This window comes from Lutra lutra, chromosome 8 (genome assembly GCF_902655055.1).
Source record: "Lutra lutra chromosome 8, mLutLut1.2, whole genome shotgun sequence".
Taxonomy (NCBI): domain Eukaryota; kingdom Metazoa; phylum Chordata; class Mammalia; order Carnivora; family Mustelidae; genus Lutra; species Lutra lutra.
The window spans coordinates 39,507,500-39,532,710 of NC_062285.1; the positions used below are offsets into that span (position 1 = coordinate 39,507,500).

A 25,211-nucleotide genomic window follows, 5' to 3' on the forward strand; every position below is an offset into this window, starting at 1 on the left:
ACTCCCTCCTCCAAGCACACATCTGACCTGGCCAGACAGAGCTCCTCAACCCCTTTCCCGAGTGTTCTTATTTGCACATGCTCTAACAGCTTTCCTGACAAGACTTTCTTCCGTGCAAATGAAGAACAGCTGGCCAGCATCCTTGGCGCAATGATCCTCCGTGTATTCTTATTATTAAATATTCAAACATATCAAATTTGATAGAGTGAAAACAAAAGCTCCCCTTGACCTTCCCTCCCTCTCAACCCCACACATGTTTTTTCTGGAGGTAACACTGTTCACATGTTGGCTTGCTCTTTCCAGCTCTTTCCTACGAATTTACATCTATAGACACTAATATATTATGTTGAACCATATAAACTACTGATACTTGGTCTTTTAAAATCTGGAAAGACATCACTTTCATATGGTTGAAGCTAACTTTTTAATGTAAAAATCTGGGTTCATTCTGTAAGTGTTCATTGGCCCACCCAGCCCCCATCTTAATGAAACAGACTTGCGGGCTCTGGTCCTGGACGTGTCACTTCTTTGTGGGGAGTATTGGGCTGGAGCCCAGCAGCATCTGCAGTGGATAAGGGGGAAGAGTCCAGTGCCCCTGGGGATGAGGTTCCTGAAGTTCTGATGTAAACTGCTGCTCTGCCAGGCTCACAGCTGTCCTTTGTCGGTGGGCACAGTCCTCCTAAGAAGAAACACAACTCTTGGTCCCTAGTGTCCCTGTGGCATTTAGAAGGGACCTCCGAGGACTAATAAAACTAGCTGAGCCTCACATAGCTCATCAGCTGATGCCTCCTTCTTATGACATTCTGCCTAAGAGGTATAGCTGGGAGTCTATGTCTCGGCTCTCTGTTGACAGGGCTCTCGCTACTTCTTTTTTTTTTTTTTTTTTTTAAGATTTTTTATTTGTTTATTGGACAGAGAGAGATCACAAGTAGGCAGAGAGGCAGGCAGAGAGAGAGAGGAGGAAGCAGGCTCCCCACCAAGGAAAGAGCCCAATATGGGGCTCGATCCCAGGACCTGGGATCATGACCTGAGCCGAAGGCAGAGGCTTTAACCCTCTGAGCCACCCAGGCGCCCCGGCTCTCGCTACTTCTTAACTCGGCCCGTTCCAAGTCCAGGCAGGATCAACTGCAAGCAAATGTGTCCTTTAAGTTTTTCTCCTACCAGCCTATGGTCCCTGAAGCCTCTCCCTCTCCCTTCCCCAAACAAGAAACAGGGAAGTATACCCCCAAACTGGTGCAACTGAATTTGCCCAAATGACATGGGGCAGTTTTATGGAACTGTTAGGCATCTGTGCACCATGGCCTTGGCCAAGGGCATGACTGTTTCAAAGTGCAGGGGCCCCAGGAGGCTTTCCACCTTTGATGGTAGGCGTGGCCACTGTGCTTGCCTGGGTCTACTGCAGGTCACGTGGTGGGCTGGCCTGCTTCTCCCCCACCGCAAGGCCACTCTGGCCTCCCCACTCCCACCAAGGTTTTTTCCCTTGGTTATACCTGAGTGCAACCAGGGGCAAAGCAACAGAACTTGGGGAAGGGGACGCAGATGGGCACCCACACTCCGGGCCTACGAGTTTGTGTCAGGATGGGAGCTCGAAGCTGAGGTCCTGACCCCCCTCCCTTTGCCCGCACCCCTTCTTTCTCTCTTCCCCGGGAAGGGTAAGGACGGTCTGTGCATGCTTCTGTAACCAGGAGAGCCCCTCCATCAGCTTGCCTGCGGATGTGCTAAGCAACATTTTGCCAAGCCTGTTGGGAAAACACTTGCCCTTCTTCACACACTTAATTGCTACTTTCATCGCTATTAACATTGCAAAGTGTGACACTTTATTATAATTAAGACTCTGTTTTGACCAGACTTCTGTTCTGAGACATCCATTTGTAACGTTATTTAGTGGTGGGGATAACGAAGGCCAGGGCTTTTCTGAGCAGTTGATGTTTCCAGAACCCTCCGCTTCCTGGGGCTTCCCTGAGGCCGAGTCAGCAGGAGGCCTTCTGCGGTGTCAGAGACGCTGTTGGAGCAGGAAGACAAAATCCTTCCAGAGCAGGGCTCTGGGCCCTAGGGAGCCAGGGTAAAGGGTTTGGCTCTGTAGGCTTTGGTTCTGACAGGAGGGTGGGCGTGAGCTTTGAGGGCCTCTGCATCTCCGAAGCCCAGCCACAGCAGGGCCACCTTCGCAGATGGCTCCACCCCTATTGCCAAAAATCAACCGCCTCCATTGTCACCATTTTATGTCATGTCATGTCATTTTAGTGAGCTCTATGCCCAGTGTGGGGCTCGAATTCACAACCCAAGAGTTGCACGCTCTACTGACTGAGCCAGCCCGGTGCCCCTCCATTGTCACCATTCTAATGTACAGCTTCATCACGTCTGTCTCGAAGCCTTTTGCTCCTTCGGGGCCCCTATTAAGATGCAAATGTCCGTAGGATGACGTGAACCCTGTCAGCTAACAGAGGAGTCGATAGCTGACGGTGGTTGATACATGTCTGGGAGCAGGACTCTAGGGAGGTGGGACTCCTGATCCAGGGGGATGGTGTGTGTGTGAGCACATGCCCTGATTGTTGTGAAGAAGTGAGGGGGCTGCCCAGAGAAAGGAGCCAGGTCCAGATGTGTCCCGGAGCCTACCTTTGGGGCTCACTGTCTGTGTTCAGGCCAACAGGTCCACGATCTGTAGGTAAGCCATATGGAGTCATGTAAGGTTTTGGATTCAGAGAGCAGTGCAGTCTGAATGGATCTGAGGGATTAGGGGGTTGGTTTGGAGAAGAGGCCTGGGGCTGGGAGCAGGAGCTCTGTCGAGCAGGGAAGCCAGTAGGGAGAAGACTGAGGACTGTCAAGTGCTAGGTTACACAGCGGGAATACACAGACCCATCACGGGCAGTCTCTGCCCTGAACTCCAGTCTGATGTAGGTGGGGGCAGGGAGGCAGGGAGCAGGCTGCTGAGACAAGCCAGATGTACTGTGGAAAGATCAGGCGAGGCTGAAAGCAGAGGGACCAAGAGAAAAAGAAAATGAGGACCTTGGAAAGAGCCTGGAGCCTGGTCATCTGGCCCTGGCGAAGAAGGAGATGGTAGTCGGTGAGTGTGGGCACCGGAAGCCTTGTGGACTATGCTGATGCCATTAACATACATGGTTAACCACATCTGGCTCTGGGTTGTGGACCTGAAGAAACCATGGGCAGCCTGTGGCCGGAGGGCTAACGGATGTCATATATGCTGACAGGTGCCATGGACCACACATAGCAGGATGACATAGAATGGAGGACCCTACACTCAGTGTCCAGGACAAAAGGAAAAAGGAGCATGAGTGAGGATGTGGTGAAGGGAGGAGGCTTGGCTGACTTCGTGCTGTCTGAGCCAGCAGTGTGCTTTTTGAGATCAGAAGCTGCTAGAAGTATGTCCCAAACAAGGAGGGTGGTGGAGTCAGAAATCATGACTTATGAGAAGTGAATGAGAAAACAGACACAGTTTATGTTGGAGAAGAAAAGGTTTAGGGGGCCCCTGTGAGGTGGAAGAGGCATTAGCCATGGGTGGAAGTTACAGAGACTAGTGGGTACTCTCCTCACTCATTTTGAAGAGGGAGCTGACCATTGGAGATGTCAGGAGATGGAATCAGCTGCCTGTCAGGTAGTGAGCACATCAGTCCCACAAAGGTGTTCAAGCCAGCACCAGATGGCCACTCCCCAGGGAGGCTACCAAAGGGGCTCTCACACTGATGGTTTTCTAATCCCATCAAATTCTGCATGCTTGACCCATGGCTTCTCATTCCCCTGATTCTTGTTCCCCATCCTTGGTTCTAGAAGCACAGTAAACTTGCATCTGAGGTGACATCACCAAGAGGCTCCCCATTTCCCTACATCTGCATTTCTATCCTGTTCCCAACCAACACATCAGATCTGCAGCTTCCCCTGGAGGACATGATGGCTCCACACTACAGACCACAATAGGGCTCTGATCGGACTTGCCTCCTTGACCAAACTTCTTCCTCTGTCTCTTTCAAGTCCCTGGAATGCTTTGTGTCTGCTCTTTATTTGTTCTAGAAATATGCAGAGATAAAAGCCATTTCTGTTATATCATTTTGTGTCTTCCCTGCTCTAGTTTCCTTCCCCACCTTCAGACCCCTCTCCTAATTATCCCCAACATATTCCATCATCCGGGTCTCAGGAGAAACCCCTTGGAACCAGTCCAGGCACAAGAGTTTCTGTCTGGTTCTTACAGTCTTCAGGACAGAGGTCCTTGCTATACAAACCCAGCAATGGGAAGCTTCCTTAGACCTCACAGAAAGCTGTCTGGATGCCTCTAGGGCTCTTGGAAGGTTTACCCTGTCTCACCGGAGCCAGCAAACAGCAGGTCAGCATCCTTCACACAGAAAAGAACAGCACATTGCAAACTGTCTTTCATTATACTTGCTCCCCACGCAACATTGATTTTCAGCTACTTCCCAACTGAAATTGTTAAAATTATTAGTTCTTTGTGTTTTCCATTCCCCAGTCAGAACTGAAAAATTCTTATTTCTCCCCCTTTTTTCTTTCTTCCTTTCTCTTTTCTCCCCCTTCATCTCCCTCCCTCCACCTCTCTCCCTCTCCCTTCCCCTCTTCCTTTCCTTTTTCTTCCTTCCTTCTTTCTTCCTTCCTTCCTTCCTTCCTCTCTTTCTCTCTCCTTCCTTCTTTCCTTCTTCTCTTTTTCTCTTTCTCTCTCTCCTCCCTCCCTCCCTCCCTCTCTCTCTCTTTCTTTCATCCAGGCTAGGTGTAGATGGTCAGCAGAACTTTCCTCAGTTCAGCCTGTAACTGTAGGTGGGCTCCTATCTTCAATCCCAAGATAATACTTAGTGTCTCCTGTTGCTCAGAACTTGAACATCAAAAAATGGGGAAATGATGAATCTGGTTCACCCAAATCCCTGGGAGGGCTTGAAAAAGGACCAATCAATCGCTGTGTTGATTACAGAGGTCTGAGCTGCCGTCCCCACCCCACCCCCACTCAGAATTTGTATCCAGGGGATGCTAATGCCCTTCATCTGGGGCTGCACTCGGAGAACCACTAGATGAAGGGAGTGATGCTGAGCTAGACTGCTCTGAGGCCACTCAGTTAGGTTCAGGAAAGCTCTGTCTCATTCATCCCCGTCTCCCCTCTCCTCCCCTCCCATTCCCAGAAGGCTGACCTTCCTAATTCTGTTCCCCTCACATTCAAATGTGTTTGCACCATTTCCTGAGCATACCCCACCATAGAAAGGATGGAGGAAGTCACTGGGAGGGCGATGGGTGGACTGGGGAGCCACCCCGAGGGTAATGACCCCACCCCCCACCCCGAGAGTCTACTGTGGGTGGTCTTCCAAGGGAAGGAAGCTGCTGACCAAGACCCAGACCTGGTGGGGGCGCTAACTGTTGGCATTCTCTTTCCTCCGGGCTGTAGGAAGTGGACATTTATACGGTGAAGACCGAAGAGCTGTCGTTCACATCTGCCTTCTGCCTGCAGATACAGCGAAATGACTACGTCCATGCCCTGGTCACCTATTTTAATATTGAATTTACCAAGTGCCACAAGAAAATGGGGTTTTCCACAGGTGAGCCTTTTGTGGGCACTCACTCCAGACCCTCCTCTGCCTCCCTGTAGAGGCTTTGCTGAAGTGGCAGGGGCTGGCCTTGTCGTGGGGGCAGGACCTGGGGCCAGAGCAGGGTGTGGGGGGCTTGCTTGGCATCTCGTAAGCCTTCTCCAGCACTTCCCCAGGCTTTTGGCTGCCAAAGGAGAAGGTAGATGGAAGTGGGTATGGTAAGACCAGAGCCGAGAGTGCGTGTTGGGCAGGGAGAGGCAGAGGTGAATGGCCCCATTTCGAAGGCACATTTGTTCATTGAACATCTACTAAGTATATTCTGTGCAAGGGGCAAGGATACAGAGTGGAGTAAGGTTTCCCTGTCTACACTGCCTCACTCTCCCACAGGATTCAATGGGTCTCTCCCTAGGCTGCAGACCTAGGGAGCCCATGTCTCCCTGTCTCCTTCCTCTCTTTGCTGCTTCTACCCCAATCCTTCCTTCATTAAGCTCCTGACACTGTTCCCCAAAGACCATCTGTGCTCTCCCTCCTGGCCCAGCTTCAGAGGTGTTTCATTTCCTGCAGCAGATGAGCCCAAATTTCTTAGTCTGGTAAGTGGGGGTTCCATGACCCAGCCCTAGCCCACTTCTGTCACCTCATTTCTCACTGCCCCTCCTTTGCTTTGCCTTCCTACCATGTCCCTTCACTGCACACACAGCCCAGTCACACCAAGCACCTTGCAGTCCCTGAGCTTAGCAAGGCTTCTTAAGTCTCTAAGCCATTGTCTCTGCCCACGCCAACCCCTGTTCTAGGTGCGTCATGGGGACAGGAAGATCTTGTCAGAGACTCTTGTCATCTCCTTCCTCCCATATTTGTCTAGTAAGGCTGCCATAATGAAGTACTACAGACTGGTGGCTTAAACTACAGACATTTATTTCTCACAGTTCTGGAAGTTCAAGGTATGCGCAGGTTTGGTCTCTCCTGAGACTCTCTCCTTGGTTTGCAGGTGGCCTCCTCTTCTCTGCGTTCTCACATGGCCTTTCCTCTGCTGTGTGCCCTCATCCCCTCTTTCTACAAGGACACCAACCATACTGGATTAGGGCCCACCCAAAAGGCCTTATTTTAACAGTCTCTTTAAAGGCCCTATCTCGAAATACAGTCATATTCTGAGGGACAGGGGCTTAGGGCCACAGCTCATGAATTGCAGGGGACACAGTTCGGCCCCAAACACCTCCTCCATCCCACCCCTTGCCTGGCCAACTCCAGCACAGGCCTCATCTCCCACCTCAGCTGTTAATGAATGCCCTCCTCCCCTCCTGGTCAAGGTTAGGCATCCTCCTTGGGGCTCCCTAATATCCTGTGTTTATGTCAGTCAGTCATGGCGCTGTAAAAAAAAAAAAAAGTGTAAAAAATCAAGGAAAAAGTTCTCTTTCCATTGCATCTCAACTCTGGCTCAGAGACATATGTTAACGACTTCTTTTGTATCCTTCCCAAACATTTCAATGGTGGAGAAGCACCTGCATACCTATATACACCTTTGTATTTTCGGCTTTTTATTTGAAATACTTCTCATATAAAGTTGCAAAAATAGTACATAGAGTTCTGTGAACCCTTTGCCCAGCTCGCCCATGGGTGGCATCTTAGGTAAGTATAGTACCACATCCCAACTACACCATTTTTAAAACACCGGTTGGCTCATAGGAAACGCACAGCCCTCTGCCTCCTTGTCTTTATTTAACAATATACCCTGGAGAGCCTTCCACAGCCTCACAGGTGTAGCTAGTGTATTTTTTTTTTTTTTTGAGACAACTACATGGGATTCCTGTGCCAGATGTACCATTGTTTAGTCAGTATTTTCACTCTTTTTATGCAATTCTCAGTCTCCCTGTGGGCTGGGGTCACATCTCCTGAGTCTCTGTCCTGCTGCCGTCTAGAGGAGAGCTTGGCTCTCAGTAGGTCCTAAACACATCTCTGTCCAATGAGTCTATCAAGATCCGAGTCCTGCCCTTGGGAAGATGTTCCTATTGATCACGCCTGCGAAGTCCTCCCAGGAGGTGGGAGCACGTCATTGGGGGCGAGGGAGCTTGCATGTGGCAGGGGTGAGTGTGTTCTATAAGAATCTGAGGATATGATTATTCACTTTTTGGAGCCCTGGTGACAGTGATCCTCTTTTACTTGTGGACAGAGGGGCAAAAGACTTCTCTAACCCCTCCTAGAAGGGTTTTTTCCAGAACTGGTGTCTCTTGACCACCAAGACCACAATCTGCTGGTCCCCACCATCTAGGGCAGGGATGGTACCCCCCGTCTTGGGGAAAACCGGAGACCCCCCAATTTGGGTCATCTTCAGCTACTGCCCTTCTTAGAGGGGCAGCAGGTGAGATGGCCTTCCTGGTAGTCAGGAGGGGGAAGAGAGGTTTTACCTGGACTTTGAAGGGTGGGTGAGATTCAGACTCCCCCACAGTAGTGGGGCAGCATGGTAGCAGTGGGAGGGCTGAGCAGGAGCCTGCTTGAGGACCGTGCTGTGACTAGAAGCTGGGGTTGGAGCCATCACAGCTGGGCCTGCCTCTACTCTCTCCAGGATGATGCCTCCCCTGGGGCCTGCCCTGCTGTAGGCGACGAGGAAGGGTACTAGGGGTGCTCTGGAAAAAGTTCTTCTTGTAAAACCTAGGATCCAGCCCTATAGCTTGTAGCCCATCGCTACCCCTTATCCCTTCCCTGAGTTTATTTCCATTTCTTGAGGTCAAGTAGATAGCCTGCCAGACCGCTGTCCAGAGATGGCTCTGTGGTGGCAAGGACAACACTCCAGATGCCCCCATATGAAGGAGGATTGTTTAATCTCAAATTCAGAATCAAAGAGGTCAGCCCTGGGCGGAGGGATGGTGAGGATTTGCTCCCAGCATTCAAGTCTCCATCCAACCCACTGGTGCTGTTTTGCCCCATTCTGTGGTCACAGCCCCCATGTAGTTCCTCACAGGTCCCGGGGAGAGAGATGATGAGGACTGTGTTTCCTAGGCTCAAAGACTAGGGGTGTAGATCAAGGTCTGAGCTCACTCATCTGTCTTTTTGCAACTATGGTGTTATGTAGACTCCTTTTTGCACAGAACCCCAGAAACTTAGGTCTGAAAGGTCACCCGGAGGTCCTACAGCCTTCTGTTCCCCACGCTTGGTACAGAGATTCTCAAAGTGTGGTCTGTGGCTGGCAGCATCAGCATCACCTGGAAACTTGTTAGAAATGCAAATTCTCAAGACTTACCCCAGATCTTCTGAGTCAGAGACTCTGGAGTGGGGCCCTCGAGGTGACTACGATACACAGATCAGTCTGAGAGCTCCTGCTGCCGTTCATGACTGCTTGAACAAGATGATGGTCAATGCCTTTCTGGAAAGATAAATCCATATCCTTACTGTGTGTGATACGCCCTTTTTTCTCTTCAAGGTCTTTGCCTTCTAGCTATTGTAGGTCCCTTGTGCTGCAGCATCCCCATATGGTTAGAGATCAGCGGAAATAATTTCCTTATCTGTTTCCTCAACCAACTTGGGGGGTTACCATAGGGGGTTTTGCTTCCAACACATGGCATACATATTTACCAGGTAGTGTGGGCTTGGCAGTGGGCTTTTCAGACTCTCTGCACTCTGACCACCCAGAAAAAGAGTATTTGTTTTTTGTTTTTGAGGACCTCAGATGCACAGAATTAGATTAACCCTAATTCCTGGTTCATGACATCGTTGGGTCAGTCACTGTTCAATTTTTGCTTGTTTATTTATTAATATAATGAACACCTGTGAACTCACCACTAACTCAGTAACTAGAATGTAAATAAAGTATTATTAACTAGAACGCAATAGTAACTAGAAAGAAATGTATTACTGTTATTAGAATGTAAATGCATTAGTTAATATCAAGAAATGAACTATTACTACTAATTAGAATATAAATATTAACCTGAATTACATTATTAATGGATATAATGATGCTATTTATAATGAATAAGTAAGTTAATTCACAGTTGCATAATTAATCCCTGTGAGCTCGCCACATAACGAAACGGATGCTTCATCCCATCCCATCACCCCCCCATATAGCCTCTAGATGAACATTACTCCGAATAATTTTGTACTCCTTATCCCCTTGCTATTTTTTTTAAAGAAAGTTTGATCACATGTATGTGTATGTCAGAACACTGTATTGTTTAGTCTCAGCTATTTTCAAAATTCATGCAGAGTGAAGCCTGCTGTATGTGCCACCTTCCCATCAATTATCTGCCGAGCTTTCTGTCTCAGCCCAGCCACAGCTGGCTCTGGGGGGCCCACTCGAGAGCATATCACGTGGTGTGCAGCTTGAAAACAATCCTTGTTAATGGCTCTGGCGTCTCCTCTCTGCAGCTCCAGGCAGAAGCTGTTGCAAATGGGCACAGGGGCCCAGCGTTCCAGGCTGTGCCCGCCAGCGGGCATGGCTGCCCCCCCATCCTCAGTGGGTGGGGCAGGATGTGGGAACTGGGACCCTTGGGGCAGTTGGAGTGGGTGGAGGGGCAGTTGCTTGAGTAGAAAGCAGGCCTGGGCTGGAGTCTTTGTTTTTCCAGGAGTCCGCCAGGTAGGATGGCCAGATACAGGAGATGGACCTTGATTAGGTTACCTTCTGGACTCTGGCTTGTTATCTATGAGATGATGTGGCTGGACTGCAATGCCTAGCAGCCCCTTCCAGCTTTGACATCCAGTGACCATGAGTCATTGTAGCAGGTCAAAGAAACTTCTTGGTGCATAGTCTTTCATTCTCCAAAAAGCTTCTGATCCTCTAGGGACTATATTACAAATTGATAGCTAGAAAATATTCTAAATTTCAGGAAAAGCTACCAGGCACTTGGACACCGGGAAGTGAAACAGGAAGCAGGATTCCACTCCCTTTCTGAAAGCACCGGGAAAGGAATTCTTGGGAGGGGCCTTTGCCATTCGTTCCCCCAACCCCCTGAGCTCTACCGTCCTTGTCCTTGGTCATGAGGATGACCCAGTAGCCTGAGTGCCTTCTCACTGAGGCTGCAGGATGTGAAGGGGAGGCAAGGCTGTACAGGTTGCTGTTTCCCAAATTTAGGGCCATAGCTGGCACATGAAAAACATCCTGAATTGATGTCTTTTGAGTGGAGGAGTGCCTGCTGGGGACAGCACTGGTCACACTCACTTCAAAATATAGAACAAAAGCTGTTCACAATCCAGAGCCCAGAGAAACTGGGAAGGGGAGGGAGAAAAGGGGAGGTTGGCGTGTGGGGTCAGGGTATTAAGAGTATAAAGATATCTTCATAACAGGGAAAACTGAAAATCAGGTGCATGATTTTGAAGATCAGAGTTGGGGCAGGGGAGGGAGGGAGGGACTTATTCCCTGATGAGAGCTCTAGATGTCATCCACAGCCCTGTGTTGCATGCTCATCCTTGCACCTGCCACCATTCTAGATGCTTCCCGAGGACATTCTGCACTACTAGAGTGAGGCAGCGTATCTTTGCAGGTCAGCACCATAGATTATGGATAAACAAAATGATATCCACCACTTCCTATAGTGATGATATCGGAATGATATCATAATGGCTTATTATATTATAATGGCTTAGTGATACCCTCCCATTGGCTTAGTGTGTTGTACAGTGACCGTATAATTGATCTTTCAATTAAGGACACTTTCATAGTGAAAGGGAGAACTCTTCATAGTTAAACCACAAAGACAAGTAACCTGGAGCTGTCTATGGTCACCCTTTGTATCCCCTTTCCCCTTGTCATCCCATCTAATCCTCAAAGGATTATAAATATCACACCCCACATTCTATAGATGTAGAAAATGTGTGCCAGGGTCATAGTGCAAACACATGGCAATGGGGAGGCAGGAAACTGGGCCTGCTGTTGCCTCATTAAATGTCCTTTCCACTCTTGCCCATCCAGAGATGTTACTAGATGCAAAGACTGGGTTCGCAGCATGATTTCAGCCATGCTGTGTGTCTACGACACCTGGGGGGAGATGTTTAAGTCTTGGCAAGTCTGCCCCCTTCACGTCCCCCCAGAATGACTGAATTCAAGTTTCTAAGAGTAGGGTCGAGACATCTGAATTGTAATCAATTTCTCCTGGACATCTCGATAGAGAATTAGTATTTTTGAAACCTGGTTTAGATAATTAGCCCACAAACAATGGACCCGTCAAAGAAATGAAATGTTTGGGGAGGTTCTCAAACTTTGATGTTGATGTCAAGGGGGGAAAAAATCACTTTCCTCCAACCCAAGCCTGGTATACATTTGGACAACCATCAGACACACCTAGGCTTGATGGCTGCCAACCCTGAGCGGTGAAATCCCTGGGACTCTTCTAAGGCATCCGATTAGGTGACAGAAGGAAGCTGCTTGAGTCTCCTTGCCTGAAGGTCTTTAAGAACAGGAGAGACACCTGTCTGAGCTGGTGTAGGAGGAAGTGGGGGCGAGAGTGCTGTCAGTCATAAACTGCCATTCTCCACACACACCAGAGACTATCTTTTGACCATTTATTTAGATGTAGTTGGCAGGGAAGGTGCTGGGATGGATGGACATTTTCCGTAGATTAGCAGTATGGCTTAGAGGCCACCAAGGCTGGTATGTTTGGGGATCTAGGATCTAAGAGGCACAGACTGCATATTCATGATCCTCCTTTGATTCTTTCTAAGTGCTCAGGCTGCTTTTCCCCCACCATGACCTTGAGTTTGCATTGATTTCCCAAATGCACACATTGAAGGCTACACAAATCTTTAACCAAACCACTGACATTTGATCAAGCCAGATTATTGCAAAGGGTGAAGAAAGACAGACCCTTCACCACCATTTAAATAGGTCTTGGGGTTTGTAAGATCTCAGAAGTGACCTGGTCTGACTCAGCGCACGATAAATCCTGTTAGTGGTAGTTGTAGTCACACCTCAAGGCTGGACCTTGGGTAGCTCAGACGATTGCAGAACAGCCCTAATTTTTCCCGATGGATTAAAAATTTGCATTCTAGTTATTCTATTGACTAGCCTTTGTTCTGCCTCAAATGCCATATATAAGGCCATGTATGAGACTTTCCATATGATGGCTTCTGAAGTATTTGAAAGGCGCTTATTATATTCTCCCAAGTCTCATCTCTAGCTCTGGTCCTAAGCAAAGAGAAAATCGGTATCAAGGAGTCCTACATCCAGGTGGAGGAAGGTAAGACCCTAACGGGCCAAGAAGAACTTACTAAAATGGGTTCCTCTACTACTTATAGTTTTCAAAGCCTCCACTGGAATTGAACATCTATGGTACCTTGAAGCATAACAAACTTATTTGGGTTTTTGCCCTCGCTCATTTATTCAGTACTTACAGATCTAGCAAGTGTAGGTGCCAAGGATATCACAGTAAAGAAGCCTGGCCTGGCACCTGTCCTCATAGAAACTGCAGTCTTATGGAGGAAGCAAACAGCTGAGAAAAGACAAAGGCCTTTGCACTGCAGTGTGATAGGCTCTGTGGTCACATAAGCTCAGGGTGGGCCTTGGGCAAGGATTCCCAGAGGAAGTGACCTTGACGAATGAGGAAGGGAGAGCCTACTGAGGCACTGAGGAAGATGGCCCATACGCAGGACCCCTCATTTGGCTCTTGAGCATGTAGTGTGTCGAGAGAGAAGCTAGATAGGATTCATTGGCTAATACAGGGAAGGCCCCAGCATTGGTCTGGTTTGGGATCCTGCAGGAGGCGTGGGCTGTGTACCAGTGGTGGATCTGTGGGATGAGAATTATCCCACATTTCCTTTTTTTAAAGATTTATTTATTTATCTGAGGAGGGGAGGGCAGAGGGAGAAGGAGGAAGAGAATCTCAAGCAGACTCCCTGCTGAGCATGGGTTCTGACACAGGGCTCGATCTCATGATCCTGAGATCATGATGTGAGCTAAACTCACCTTGGTTGGTTAGTTGGACGTTTAACCAACTGATCCACTCAGGCACCCCATCCCTTTTCTTTTTGATCCAGTTAGGAGGACACTGCTGAAACCTCACAGCAGGCTTGGGTCAAGGAGACTAGGTTTAGTTCTGGGGCAGAGAAGTGGCAAGGAAAGCTGTGTATAGGATGGGCTGTCGGTGGGACATGGGTTTAGTTATGGAATTTGCATACATGATGTCACTTGAGGGGAGCCAGGATGGCTTACCTCCAAATCTCCCTGTTACACTGCTTGAATATCTTCCTTCTGTTGAACTAATTAAAAACAGTAGCATTTTGAGTTTCATCTGCATTAATGAGTTCAGTTGCTGAGAGGGTATTCATCCCACCCCTTGGAATGATCTTGTGATACCAGTCTTTCTCTTCTGATTCCCTGGAAGATCAGGAGCTCTGAGAAGATGGGAATTCGATGGAAGCAAGAGCACGGGGGCTGAATGAGGGTTTCTGGGGCAGCAGGCTATGGGGGTTGGGCCCTGACCCTGCAAGAGTGCTGGGTGTTGGTTCAGTGAATCCCAGAAGAAGCCCAGCACTTTTAGGCAGGGTCTCGGCCTCAGTCCTTCTGGAGATATCTCCTGTGACCCTTCCTTCCCACCTGTCCTGTTCTTGTCCCCTCAGCCCCCGATGCCCCCTACACCCACTGGAAGCAGACTGTCTTCTACTTAGAAGATTACCTCACTGTCCGGAGGGGGGAAGAAATCTATGGGACCATATCCATGAAGCCAAATGCCAAAAATGTGGTGAGTGCTGAAGCCATCTCTGCCTGGGGCAGGGTCAGAGAGAGGAAGGGACCCACGGAGCTGGCTCCCCGCAGCTCCCAGGACCCCCTTGCCCAGGTGCCCTAGTGCCTTGTGTACCAACAGACCAGGTACTGGGGGAGGGGCAGTAGAAAGCCAGACTAGGTGTCACTGAAGGCCTCTAGCTATGGTCTCTTAACACTCAGGGATGAGAGATTTTTCTCCAGGCCCAGCTCTGGCCTCTCAGCCTCAAGGACAGTTTCCAGTTCTTCATCTGGGGTCTTTGGGCACAGAGGCTGTGGTACAGCTCATTTAGAGCAAGCCAAGCCAGGAAATAACAGCTTCTGCTGGCCTGGAAGATGTTCAGATCGCCTTTCTTCAGTGGGCCTGGTGGGTCGGGGATTGTGCGATTCTTTCTGAGTAATGGCAGGTGCGAGCCTGTGTGTTGAAAGAGTCTGAAGAATGTTCTGAGGGCTGTGCTATGGAAGACTCAAGCACCCCACTCTGTTTTCTCTCAGGATGAACTCAGAGGGAATGCTTCTGTATTATAACAGGAAGGGTTTAGGTTGGAAATCAAAGCACTTCCTGTCAGGATAATGAGACACCAGAATAGATTCCCAAGGGCTGCTCGTGGGAACCCCTTCGCTAGAAAACCTTAGAAACACGGTAGTCACCCATCCCCCTACTGGCAGGAGCCGGTGCGGGGGGGGGGGGGGGGGGGGGAGGACGACTCCCGACCACGCTAACCCCAGGACCCTTCGCCCCTCCTTTGCAGCGAGACCTCGATTTCACGGTAGATTTGGATTTTAAGGGACAGCTGTGTGAAACATCTGTATCTAATGACTACAAAATGCGTTAGCACACGTGGGAAGCTGCAGAGAGCGAGCAAGAAGAGAAACTCTTCCCTCCATCTGCGGCTCCGTAACAAGGACTCCACGCTCGAAAACCAGAGTTTTAAATTCTGCCTTGAAGATTGGTGAACTCACCAGGGCTCCCGTGGGCCCTGCCACGGGACACAGAGCCTCCAGCTCCCCGACTCTGCTCTGGGAGCCCTTCACCGAGGCTTTGCTGTCGCCCACACAGACCAGCCTCCAGTGCTGGGGCTGGGGCCCCGAGGATGGAAAAGTGCACACGTATACCCATTGTCCTCCTTAACTGTGAATCTCCGGAACTTCCAAGTTTTGCATGCTGCAGGCATCTAGGACAGACTGCTTCACTAGAACCTGGACACGTAGTGTCTTTGATAGCGTAAGCCAGATCACCCGTCTGTGCGGTGGCGTGTGCGTGCGCGTGCGCGTGCGTGCGTGCGCGCCTCCAGCAGACCCATTAGTTTCTCTGCCCACACCACCTGTATATGCATGCATATACAACCACGTGGGTATACGTCTGTGTTCATTCAGGGTGTGTGTGTGCGTGCGTGCGTGCGTGTGCGTAGAATATATATTACTCTCAGAGGAGATTCTGTTGCTTTCGAATAGGAATTTGTTTTGTGATTAGTTTTCCCCCTTCCCCATCCCTTACAGATGTTAAGCAGCTATGAAACGTTCTCTGTACCGGCTCTGGTCTCCTTTTGATAGACTGTGTCTCTGAACCCTGAGCATAGTACCACGCACTCTGTTGGCGCTCAATAAATGCACATGAGAGCGAAGCAGTGGCCCGGCTGTGTTCTTGGGGCTCTGGGTGGGAGGGCTCAGGGTGGACATGAGAGGCCACGCTGGAAGGAGAGATCCAAGGAGCAACAGATGCTGCTGCAGGCCCCCAGAGGGCAGCTCCTGGTTGAAGCCACCATGACGACAGGCCTGGTCCAAGGGCATGTTCCCTGCCAACCCCCCAGGGGGTGGGAAGATGTGAGCTAACCGAGAACACTCTAGAACAGGAAGCTACCTGTAACCTGGAGGGAGGCCAAGCTCAGGAACCAGAGAATCTGGGTACGTGTCCTGCTGGGAGGGCCTGGACAAAGCAGGAGACGGTGGTCCCAGATCCCTGGGGAGAAACTGGGGCAGGGTCTGAATGGAAAGCCAGCGGGGAGATTGTTCTTGTCCCAGGTGCTGAAAGTTTGCAGCACTGCACAGGGGCTCATCCCTGCTCCCTCAACATGGTCAGTGACTTGCTGGCCCTGCTACTCTCCGTGCCAGCCGGAGCTCACCCACCTCGAACGGGGCCTTCCCACTGAGCCCCGGTGAGACACTGGGTTCCAGGATGGTACCCCAGGTTCCCACTGCAGCTTCTCCCCCCCAGCATGGTTGGGGTGCCTTCAACATCTTCAGACCTGTCACCTCTTAGATTCTAGACTCTGGTTCCATCGTGGAGAGGGCAGGACCAGGTTAGAGAGTTCTGTGGCTGCAAACAACCCCCTGAGGGCAGGGACCCAGGCCCTGATGCCTTGAAGATTCAGTTGCCAAGGAGTCTGAGGGCCTGCTTCTTTGCCCTGTGGGAGGAAACAGGACCTGGATCCTGAGCTGTGGGGGTGTAGGTTTGCCCCCGTGGGCCTTGGGCAAGTCACATCACCTTATCATGGCTGAGGAAAGGGGGCTGGACCAGGTGAATGTTTTCCACACTGTGTCCTGGGGAGCCCTCAGGCTTGGGGGAGGGGCCAGGGTCAAGGTGGCCAGAGCTCTGGATTTCCCTCTCCCAGGTTAAAAAAAGAAACAACCCAATGCTTCCCTCGTCTGTTTTAATTTTCTTTGGGAAAAGGATTCTACTACTAAAACTGAAAATGAAATAAAGAAATATTAAGGAACCAAGACCAAAATCAAACACCTCTGAAAATGATGTATGCAGGTGACCCTGGAGTCCCCTTGGCCCAAATACTCTGAGGTCAGTGGAATCTTCGACCTTCTCTCTCTCTTTCCTTCTCTCCTGCTGCCAGTTCTGCTCGCTCTCACCAGAAGCTGCCCTCAAGCAATATTTGGGTCTCGGTTGGGTGCCCACCACTCGGCCCAGAACCACATTTTCACCCACCTGCATCTTTATGTTATCTCTTGCCTCCATCAGTTCTGAGATATTCTCTCTGGGACCGTCGTCACTCAGAAAGGGGGGCCGGCTCTCTGGGCAGATAGGGGTTCTTTGCCTGGATTTTAAAAGGGGCCTCCTGAAGGCACACATAGTTCTGGGGATGTTCTGCTTCGCAGGCAATGTGAATTTCGGTCCCCCCTGCCCCTTGGTCTAGTGTGAGCACTGCACAACAGTACTCAGGGGCCCCAAGAAAAGCTGTGCTGGGCCCCTTGGAGCCCATGTATGTTTCCCTCTAGCTAGTGAAAGGCTGCCCTGTGTTCCTGGGCTGAGCCAATCATATTACCCTATAGAGAGCTGTGAGCAAAATTAGCAGCCTCGGTCCAAGTGTGGTAACCGACTCTCCGTAGGTTGGAAGCCCATGTACTGTGCCAGGCGTGGTAAGGTGTTTTGATTTGGTTTCAGGGGTTATTCTTAAGCTTCTGGGACAAGTGATCTCATCTGCGTCATCTCCCCTGGGAGACATATCCCAGGTGCTGGGAAGGAAGAAGGGCCCTTTAGAGGAGTTGGTGGGGCCTACTGGGCCCAAGATGGGAAGGAGGCAGAGGAGGCTTTGGCTTGGCTGTAGGTGGGGTGTCCGGGGGCTGGCAGTGCCATTGAGAATGATCAGTGAGTCCAGCAGCGATGGTCCCTACCCTTCCATAATGTACTTGTGGGCTTCCACAGAGTCCCAGGAATTAGGGGCAGAGTAACCCCACCCATTCTGTAGCCCCACTGAGGCCCCATGAGGAGGAGCAGAGTTGTAGCGGAGCTGGGAGGTGAACTCAGTCCTGCCCATGGTCCCTCCACCGCCTGTGCTGGTCCCTCCGAACCCAGGTCTGGAGGCCTCCCCTTGTATCTGGACAAAGACAGCTCACCTCATGTAGTCCATGTGTTAGACAAGAAGGACAGGAAAACTGGAGGGGACAGCAGTGAATGTGTTAGGGGAGAGAAGGGGGCTTGAAGAAGGACATGGGAGCAGAGGCTCTGTCCGAGGGCATTTGAGGGAAACTTATTATTGGCTTTTCTCGGTGGTGGCACTTGGGGAACCCTTTCTGCCTTTCATTGGGTAGGGAGCCCAGCCAAGTTCACAGAGGATTCCATCCACGGTCAATGGGGTAAAATTGTACATTGGCAGGAGCCAACCAGTCTGATGACCCCGCCCCCCAGGGGCTCCAGGCATTTGGGGCCTGTAGGCATCCCTGACATTCCTGGGGGACAGGGGAGGACTGGGCTGAACAGAGAGGTCCAGAGGTCTTTTGGACCTCTCCAGCCACCAGAAGGGAAGGTCACCTCTGAGGCTTGTCCTGGCTCTGGGTCTCCAGCCTCTGCTGCCCCATATTCCCATCTCTGCTCCTGGACTGCTGGGGTGAGGCCTGGAGAGGCACGAAGGAGCACTTCCCCAGAGCAGCCCCCTCCTCCTGCCCACGGGAATGCTGCAGTGGGAATTGTAATTTCCCCTGATCTGCTTGGAGCACGTTCTGAATCGAAGTCAGCGTGTGAGATGAGGTCTTCGCGTGACAATAGGGACACTGCAAAGATGACTTCACGTATGAAACCTCTTCTGTCCCTGACTCTGCTTTTTTTATTTTTTAATTTTTTTAAATTTTTTTAATTAATTAATTTATTTTTAATTTATTTTTTATTTATTTATTTTTTTTTTCCTGAGTCTGCTTTTTAAAATTTTTTCTTAGAGACTGTACAAAACCTATTAGTGGTACTCCTGTCTCTCTTCTTCCCTTCTTCCTCTTTGAGGGAACTTCTCCCTTCCACTCCCAGCCAACTTCTCCCCAGACCCACAGCCCTGGGGCCTCTTTGGAGGTCTTATCCGGGCTGAGTCACTCTGAGGGCTGTTGTATGCGTGATCCCTTTTCCCCATAGAACGAAGTCTCCAGGCATGGGAACTGGCCTCTCTCTGTCCATCCCCTTGAACAGCATGGGGGTGCAGGTGGGAGGAGACAGGGTGACAGCTGGCCAGCTTGACATCATAGAATGTGTCCAGCGGCCGTTCAAGGCCGTTTGGCTCCCTGTCCTTCTATCTGTGCCCCTGGGGAGAGGCTGACATTTTCCTTACTCGTAAAAACCACCCCATGGAGTCTCTCTCCCCTGTGCCAGGCCCTCCCTTCTTCCCTGTCTCTGCTGCCTTCCTCCCTCTTGGCACCACAACTGGCACCCCACCCCAAAGCCCAGCCTGATCTGGACCTCTGGCACACAGTGAAATTAAGCTGGACGTCTCAGCCCATTCTCGTGCCTAGGATGGGTCACCAGGTTAAGGGTCTGTCCTCATGGGGTAATTTCCTATCTTTCATCTTTGATCTATCTCATTCTCGCACCCCACTCTATCCTCGCCCCTGTACAGAGGGAGGGGGGCCCACCCTGGGTTCTGGAGCTCTGTTCCTGAAGACAGATTTTTTTCTAGGTCCCTGCCTGGAGTCTTGAATGGCACCCCCTGCGCACCTGGCTCCTCGTGCCACCCCATCTACGTGGCCCTCTAGCTTGCCTTTGACCCTTGGGCCACCACAGGCTGTGCCCCAATCCTTGGCCTATGGTCTTGGGACTGCCAGAATAAGCCTGCTTGGGGTTGGTTGATCTCCTCACATCTGTCTAACCACATCTGGAGCCTTCCAGGGTGCCCGGGGCCCAACCCATGGGAAGCGATGAACTCCTATTCAACTAAGGCTCAGACGCATCACGGTCGATGACCAGAAGGTTGGCCAACAAGCGTCTATCAGCTTCTCAACGGGCTCCATCCTACCACACCCACAGTCTGAGCCCAGCTCAGCGACACAAGCTCTGTGTCAGGGAGGATGGTGAAGTCTTAGCCTCCTTATCATCTCTCAGTTATCAAGCCTGTGAAATGGAAGGAAAATGCGCTCTCTGTGAATCCCATAGAAAGATCCAGCTGCCCCTTTCAGAGAATGGAGCATTCAAAGAAGTCCTTTTTGATCCTAACCATAAGTAATTTATCACAGCAGAAGTGAAAAGGGTTTCCCAAATTCTAGGCACCAGCTAGCATCTCGGCCTCAAGGGCGGAATGAACTGGCCAGAAGAAACTCCCCAGGTGTTGGGTCACTCAGCCCAGGCCCTGTTGTCCCCTCTTCCAAAGGGAAGCACCAGTCACTGGACAACTCTGCCACACGCCGTGAGGGTTGGAGCCAAAGAGGGAGGCAAACCCCAGTGGGGCCGCTTCCTGACTGTGTGACTTCGGGCAAGTCACTCCACCTCTGTGAGACTCAGGAGGAGATGACCCGGATGGAATGAGATTAATATAAAGCATGTTTGGAACCTGTAAAGCACCATCGGAATTCCAGTTATAATTGCTATTTTAATCATATTTCTGCCCTGTACGCCAACTCTGTTATTGAGAAGCCTGTATGGTTGCCAGTGCCTGCGGGCCTTGGAAGGTTCTGGGGCAGCAGGCTCTGCGGTCAGAGCCAAGGTCAGCAGCTGGAGCGGCCCCCTGACTGCAGGCTTGTCGCTGCAGGTGACACACATGTAGGGTTTCTGCCAAAAGCCCTGGACAGAGTGGCCTGCTTGGTGGCTCCAGTCCATTAGCTCTTTAAAGGCCTCACAGGTGGTTTGTGGAGATCTCCCAGACCCCAGCAGGAGGTGACTGACTGACACCAACAGCACGTGTCCTTCCATTAGAACGAGAAGTTCCTCGATCAGGAAGATGCCATAACCCCACCCGGGGCACTCTGGGCAGGCCCCCTGTCCTTCCGGCTCTCTCCACCCACATTTCCAGACACAAGGACATCCTGGTGACCTTGAGACAGAGCCTAGAGCCTACATCTAAAGCCTGGCTCGTGTCCCGTGGAGAACAACCATAGCTAATCCAAGAGGTTCTTTCTCCTCTACAATCTGACACACGGTGCCATTCCTGGGAGAGTTTTCCTCTAGCGGTAGTTGGTTTTGATCAATAAGGTATTGAGTTTGTGTACTCAGAGGACCTATTCTCTTCGAGGGCAGTGTGGTAGCTTGGAAGCATACTCCGGGCCTGGCAAGAGGGTTGAGGTGGGGACCCGGCTGGCATCCTCATCTGGACACACCACAGACATGCTTAGATGAGAGCTGTCTGGCTCCACTTAATCGGCAATAACCAGCCACCTCCCCAGTGTCACAGATTGTCATTAATGTGGCTGAGGCACATGCCACTGTGGCATTGTGAGTCAGAAGGCAATAGAAGAACAGAACAATAGGAAGCCTTCTCTGTGCCCAGGGCAAGGATGGAGCCTCCCAAGAGAACATCTGTGCAGGGAGGAAGGAGCAAATCTAGAGATGCAGAAATATCTGTTGCACACACTGTTGGGTGTTGCCACGAGACGTGGAAGATCTACCCTTGCCACCTGTTGTCTGGAGACTGTGCATGGCTTTTGGATCAAGCACGGGATGCTACTTCATCAGCAGCATGAGGGCTGTGGGTCCAGTCCCAGCTGGAACGAGAAGAGCCAAGCAGGTAGTCGTTCCTAACTTCCCCCGTTCCACAGAGACTTCTCCAGCCCCTCCCATGTAGCAGACACGACACTAGGCGCTGCGAACACAGGAGTGAGCACCACAGATGTGTCTGCCCTCCCGGAATGGACAGGCGACCGGAGAAGCAGAGCCTGAACGAGAATGACAAATATGATGAAAGAGGAAAAGCAGAGGCTGCGGGAGGCTGTTGTCACGGTCATGATCTTATGGTCATGGGATCAAGCCCCACGGGGGCTCCGTGCTCAGTGGGAATCTGCCTGTCTCTCTCTCTCTCCTCTGCCCTCTGCCCCTTCCCCTGTTGCACTCTCTTTCCCTCTGAAACAGAAAGATCTTTTTTTTTTTTTTTTTAAGAGAGCCTCTCTGAAGATATGACTTTAAGCAGGAACTTGCAAAAACAGTGACAGAGGGGCGAGGCAAGGGAGGGAGGGAGGGAGGGATGGGGAGGCATCTATGCCAAGGCCCAGCCCAAAGGCAGCCAGAGAGCTGGACATATTTGGAAAAAGAGGAAAAGAGAAGAGCAAAGGCCAGGCAGGCCAGGGGAGAGCAGTGAGAAGATCCGGGGCCCACGGTCAAGAGTCCCAGGGACCACCGTGTCATAGAGGTGTTTGCCTTGGACACTGAGAAGCCGCTGAGGGTTTAATCAGGAAACTGACAAGATAAGATTTGTACCCGGAACATGCTCGCCATTTAATGAGCTCGAGTTGGTAGTTCTTTCCCTGGAATCTGGTAATAGACTTAACCTACTGCCTACTTCAGAAAACCACAGACGACCACAGACAAGGTCAACGTAAATCAGGCAGAGCCTCTAGGAGCCACGAGGGGAGGGTGGAGATTGAGGCTTTCTCTGGGACGCTGCTGTGGAAAATGGCTCGAGTACAAATCGCTTCATTGTAGGATTGCCTTGTTCACCAATCAGGGATCCACAAAGGGGCAATCTGTGCCACTCTGAGATTATTTGCATTATCCTTTCTGGTGTCATGTCATACTGTTCTCCCCACAAGGATGGCTTCCCTCAGCTCAGAGGATGTAATTGTCTGAGAGGCGAAAGGGGGTTGGTAGGGTTTGTACGAGGCAGGCTCTGCATCTCGGGTTGGTTCTGCTGCCTCCGAGCCCCAGCAGCAGTTTGTAAGGGAGCAGAAGGCTCAGCATCGCTTCCAACTCACAGACTTTGTGGGCTTCGTGGGTCATAATAGGTTTCTGATATTATGACAGTTGCTTCCTGGCCACGGTTGGTTAGCTCAGTTGGATACAATGTTGTGCTTAAAGCCAAAGACCCAGGCTTCCCAGATTCCCCACTCAGTTTCATGGTAGTGGCTGATGCCTTGAACTCCAGCCAGAGTTAGAGATAAACAGACCTGGGGCGGGAGGCTGACTCCTGCAGCCAGGGGCTCTGAGACCTGCTGCGAGTTACTGGGAGTCTTTGTTTCTGCGTGAATCCTTCCTCTGTTAAATGCAGATGAGAGGAACGCCTTTCTGCAGGGTTTACAAGTGGTGGATGAGATAGTCTGAGATGGCCTGCTGACTCACCCCACACAGCATGCGGCACATGATAGCTGCTTATAAAAGGGGGGTCCCTGTTCATGGAAGCGAGGGCCCCAGATGAGAACATGCAGGTGACTCTGGGCTCTCTTAGGGAGGAAGGAGGGAGAGAAAACTTCCAGCAGAGTCTCTACCCACAGTAGATGGGAATGCTTGCTTTGTGGGGCCAAAGAGAGAAGGCACGCGATCCTGTTGCTTGGAAACAATCCTGAAGGTGGTTTTGCAGAGGTCTGGATGAGAGACATCCTGGGAGGTCAGAACAGGGCTAGGACTAGGGGAAGCTGAGGTCGTTAAATGTGACTCAGGCCTTAGGCCACCAGCTGCATGGGGCATCGTTGGACCAGGAGCTCATAGTTGGCCGTAGCGGCAGGAGGCTGCCCACAGTGTCCTAATCGAGGATCCACAGTCACCTGGGAGCAGAGGAGCACGGGTCACGCTAGAGTGTGGACTCTGGAGCGAGGACCCCAGTTCCTCTCCTGGCTGTGTAACCACAGGCAAGACAGCTGGCCTCTCCTTGCCTCAGTTTCCTCGACCTGTAAGCTGGCGGTACTATTCTCCATGGAGGAAGGTGGGAAGGATGAAATGAGAAGAGTGCCTAGGACGCGGTCAACAGAACGATGTCCTCTATCATGGTCGATTACAGGCTAAGGCTTGGACTCATGCCGGGCTCTGAGGGCCTCCGGGATTCGGACATGTTGGCCTCTACGAGCCTCCCCACTCTGCTCCATGTGTCTCTGGGCCACTCTCTGTGCCCACATCTACGATGCTGTCTGTATTAGCAGTATCTGGTTTCGTGCCTGGTCCCTTGGCCCCGAGACAGCGGTGTCCTGGAGGGAAGCTTCTAGAGCTCACTTAGCCTTGTGCGTCCGCATTGAGTAGAGTCCCAGGCCCCATCAGAGACCTGGGATCAGTACTTGCCGCAGAGACAGATGATGACTTGCTGTTGTGACTCTCTTGTTCGTTGCCAGTTACACCTGTTGCTCGGGCTATTGGGACCTCCTGTATGGCCCCCTCTAGGCCCGAGGGTTCTCGTCTATGTAACCAAGGTGCTCTCTGGGCATGATCTCCAGGGGCCCCCCTCCCCGGCCCTCCTAGGGGCCTGAAAATCTGACTCTCCCATTCTGCACTTCCACGGATCTTATTTTGTGACCCTGGGCTCAGAGTTTTCCGAGAAGATCCTGTGTCTGACGTTTCAGTTGGGGAAAGGAGGAGGGATGCTGGGCTTTTTTTGTGGGGTCCAGGGTCAGGGTGAGAAATAAGGCTCAAAGGGAAAAATGAAGGTCCCTTCAGGACTGCAGACAGACCGAACAGACGCTTTGCCGGTGAGCAGCCAAAGGAAACAGGACAAGAGGCTCGGGTGCGGGTCTTCTCCGGGCGCTTGACTGCACTTCATTAGTCTGTGACTTTCCTGCGGTGGGACTATCTCTTGGAAAATCATTTTAATAACCAAGAGGAAATGGAATTAGGGGTCCTGGCTGCCTGCTAGCTGGGGCTGACCGACTCTCATCCAGGCGGGGACTTCCTCTGGCTCTGCTAACATTGCTTATTGATGATCTCTGATTAGATTTCGTGCGTCGCTCCCCAGAGTGTCCCCAAACAAGGAGGCCTTGGAGAGAGGTGGGCTTGTGAGGAGGGTGAGGGAAGGGGTTGGAGGAGGAGGGCTGCAGAGGAGTTCGGGATCTGGGTTGGACGGGCAGGGAATTGATAAGCAGCAGATGGAAGTGGGGGGCAAACAATGGGTCACATCTAAGTGCGGTGACTCTGGCCCCTGACTTCAGAGTTGGGGGGCTGGACACGTCCTATAGCTCTGCTGCTCACAGCCTGGCCCTGGAGGAGGTCCTCATGCTAAGTCCCCAGTTCCACGGACGGAAGATGATCCGCAGAGGGTGTTGTGGAAGAATCTGGTAAACTCAAAAATTCTGGGTGCTCCTGGGTTTCCTGTTACTCCTGCCCAGTCCCCAGATCACATCTAGCTTTGACTATTTATGTGCATGGGAGGAAATCGGGACCTGGAGAA

At 51.1% G+C, this 25,211-nt stretch overlaps 1 protein-coding gene across 1 annotated transcript in view; it reads left to right on the forward strand.

Annotated features, from left to right (window-relative positions):
* PRMT8 (protein arginine methyltransferase 8) overlaps positions 1-15,808 on the forward strand; it is a 101,948-nt gene extending 86,140 nt beyond the window's left edge. The window contains exons 8-10 of the mRNA XM_047742943.1: positions 5,393-5,543; positions 14,073-14,194; positions 14,967-15,808. Coding sequence (XP_047598899.1) covers positions 5,393-5,543; positions 14,073-14,194; positions 14,967-15,050 — 357 coding nt within the window. The 3' untranslated portion in view covers positions 15,051-15,808. The remainder of the gene's footprint in view (positions 1-5,392; positions 5,544-14,072; positions 14,195-14,966) is intronic.
* Positions 15,809-25,211: the final 9,403 nt, after the last annotated feature.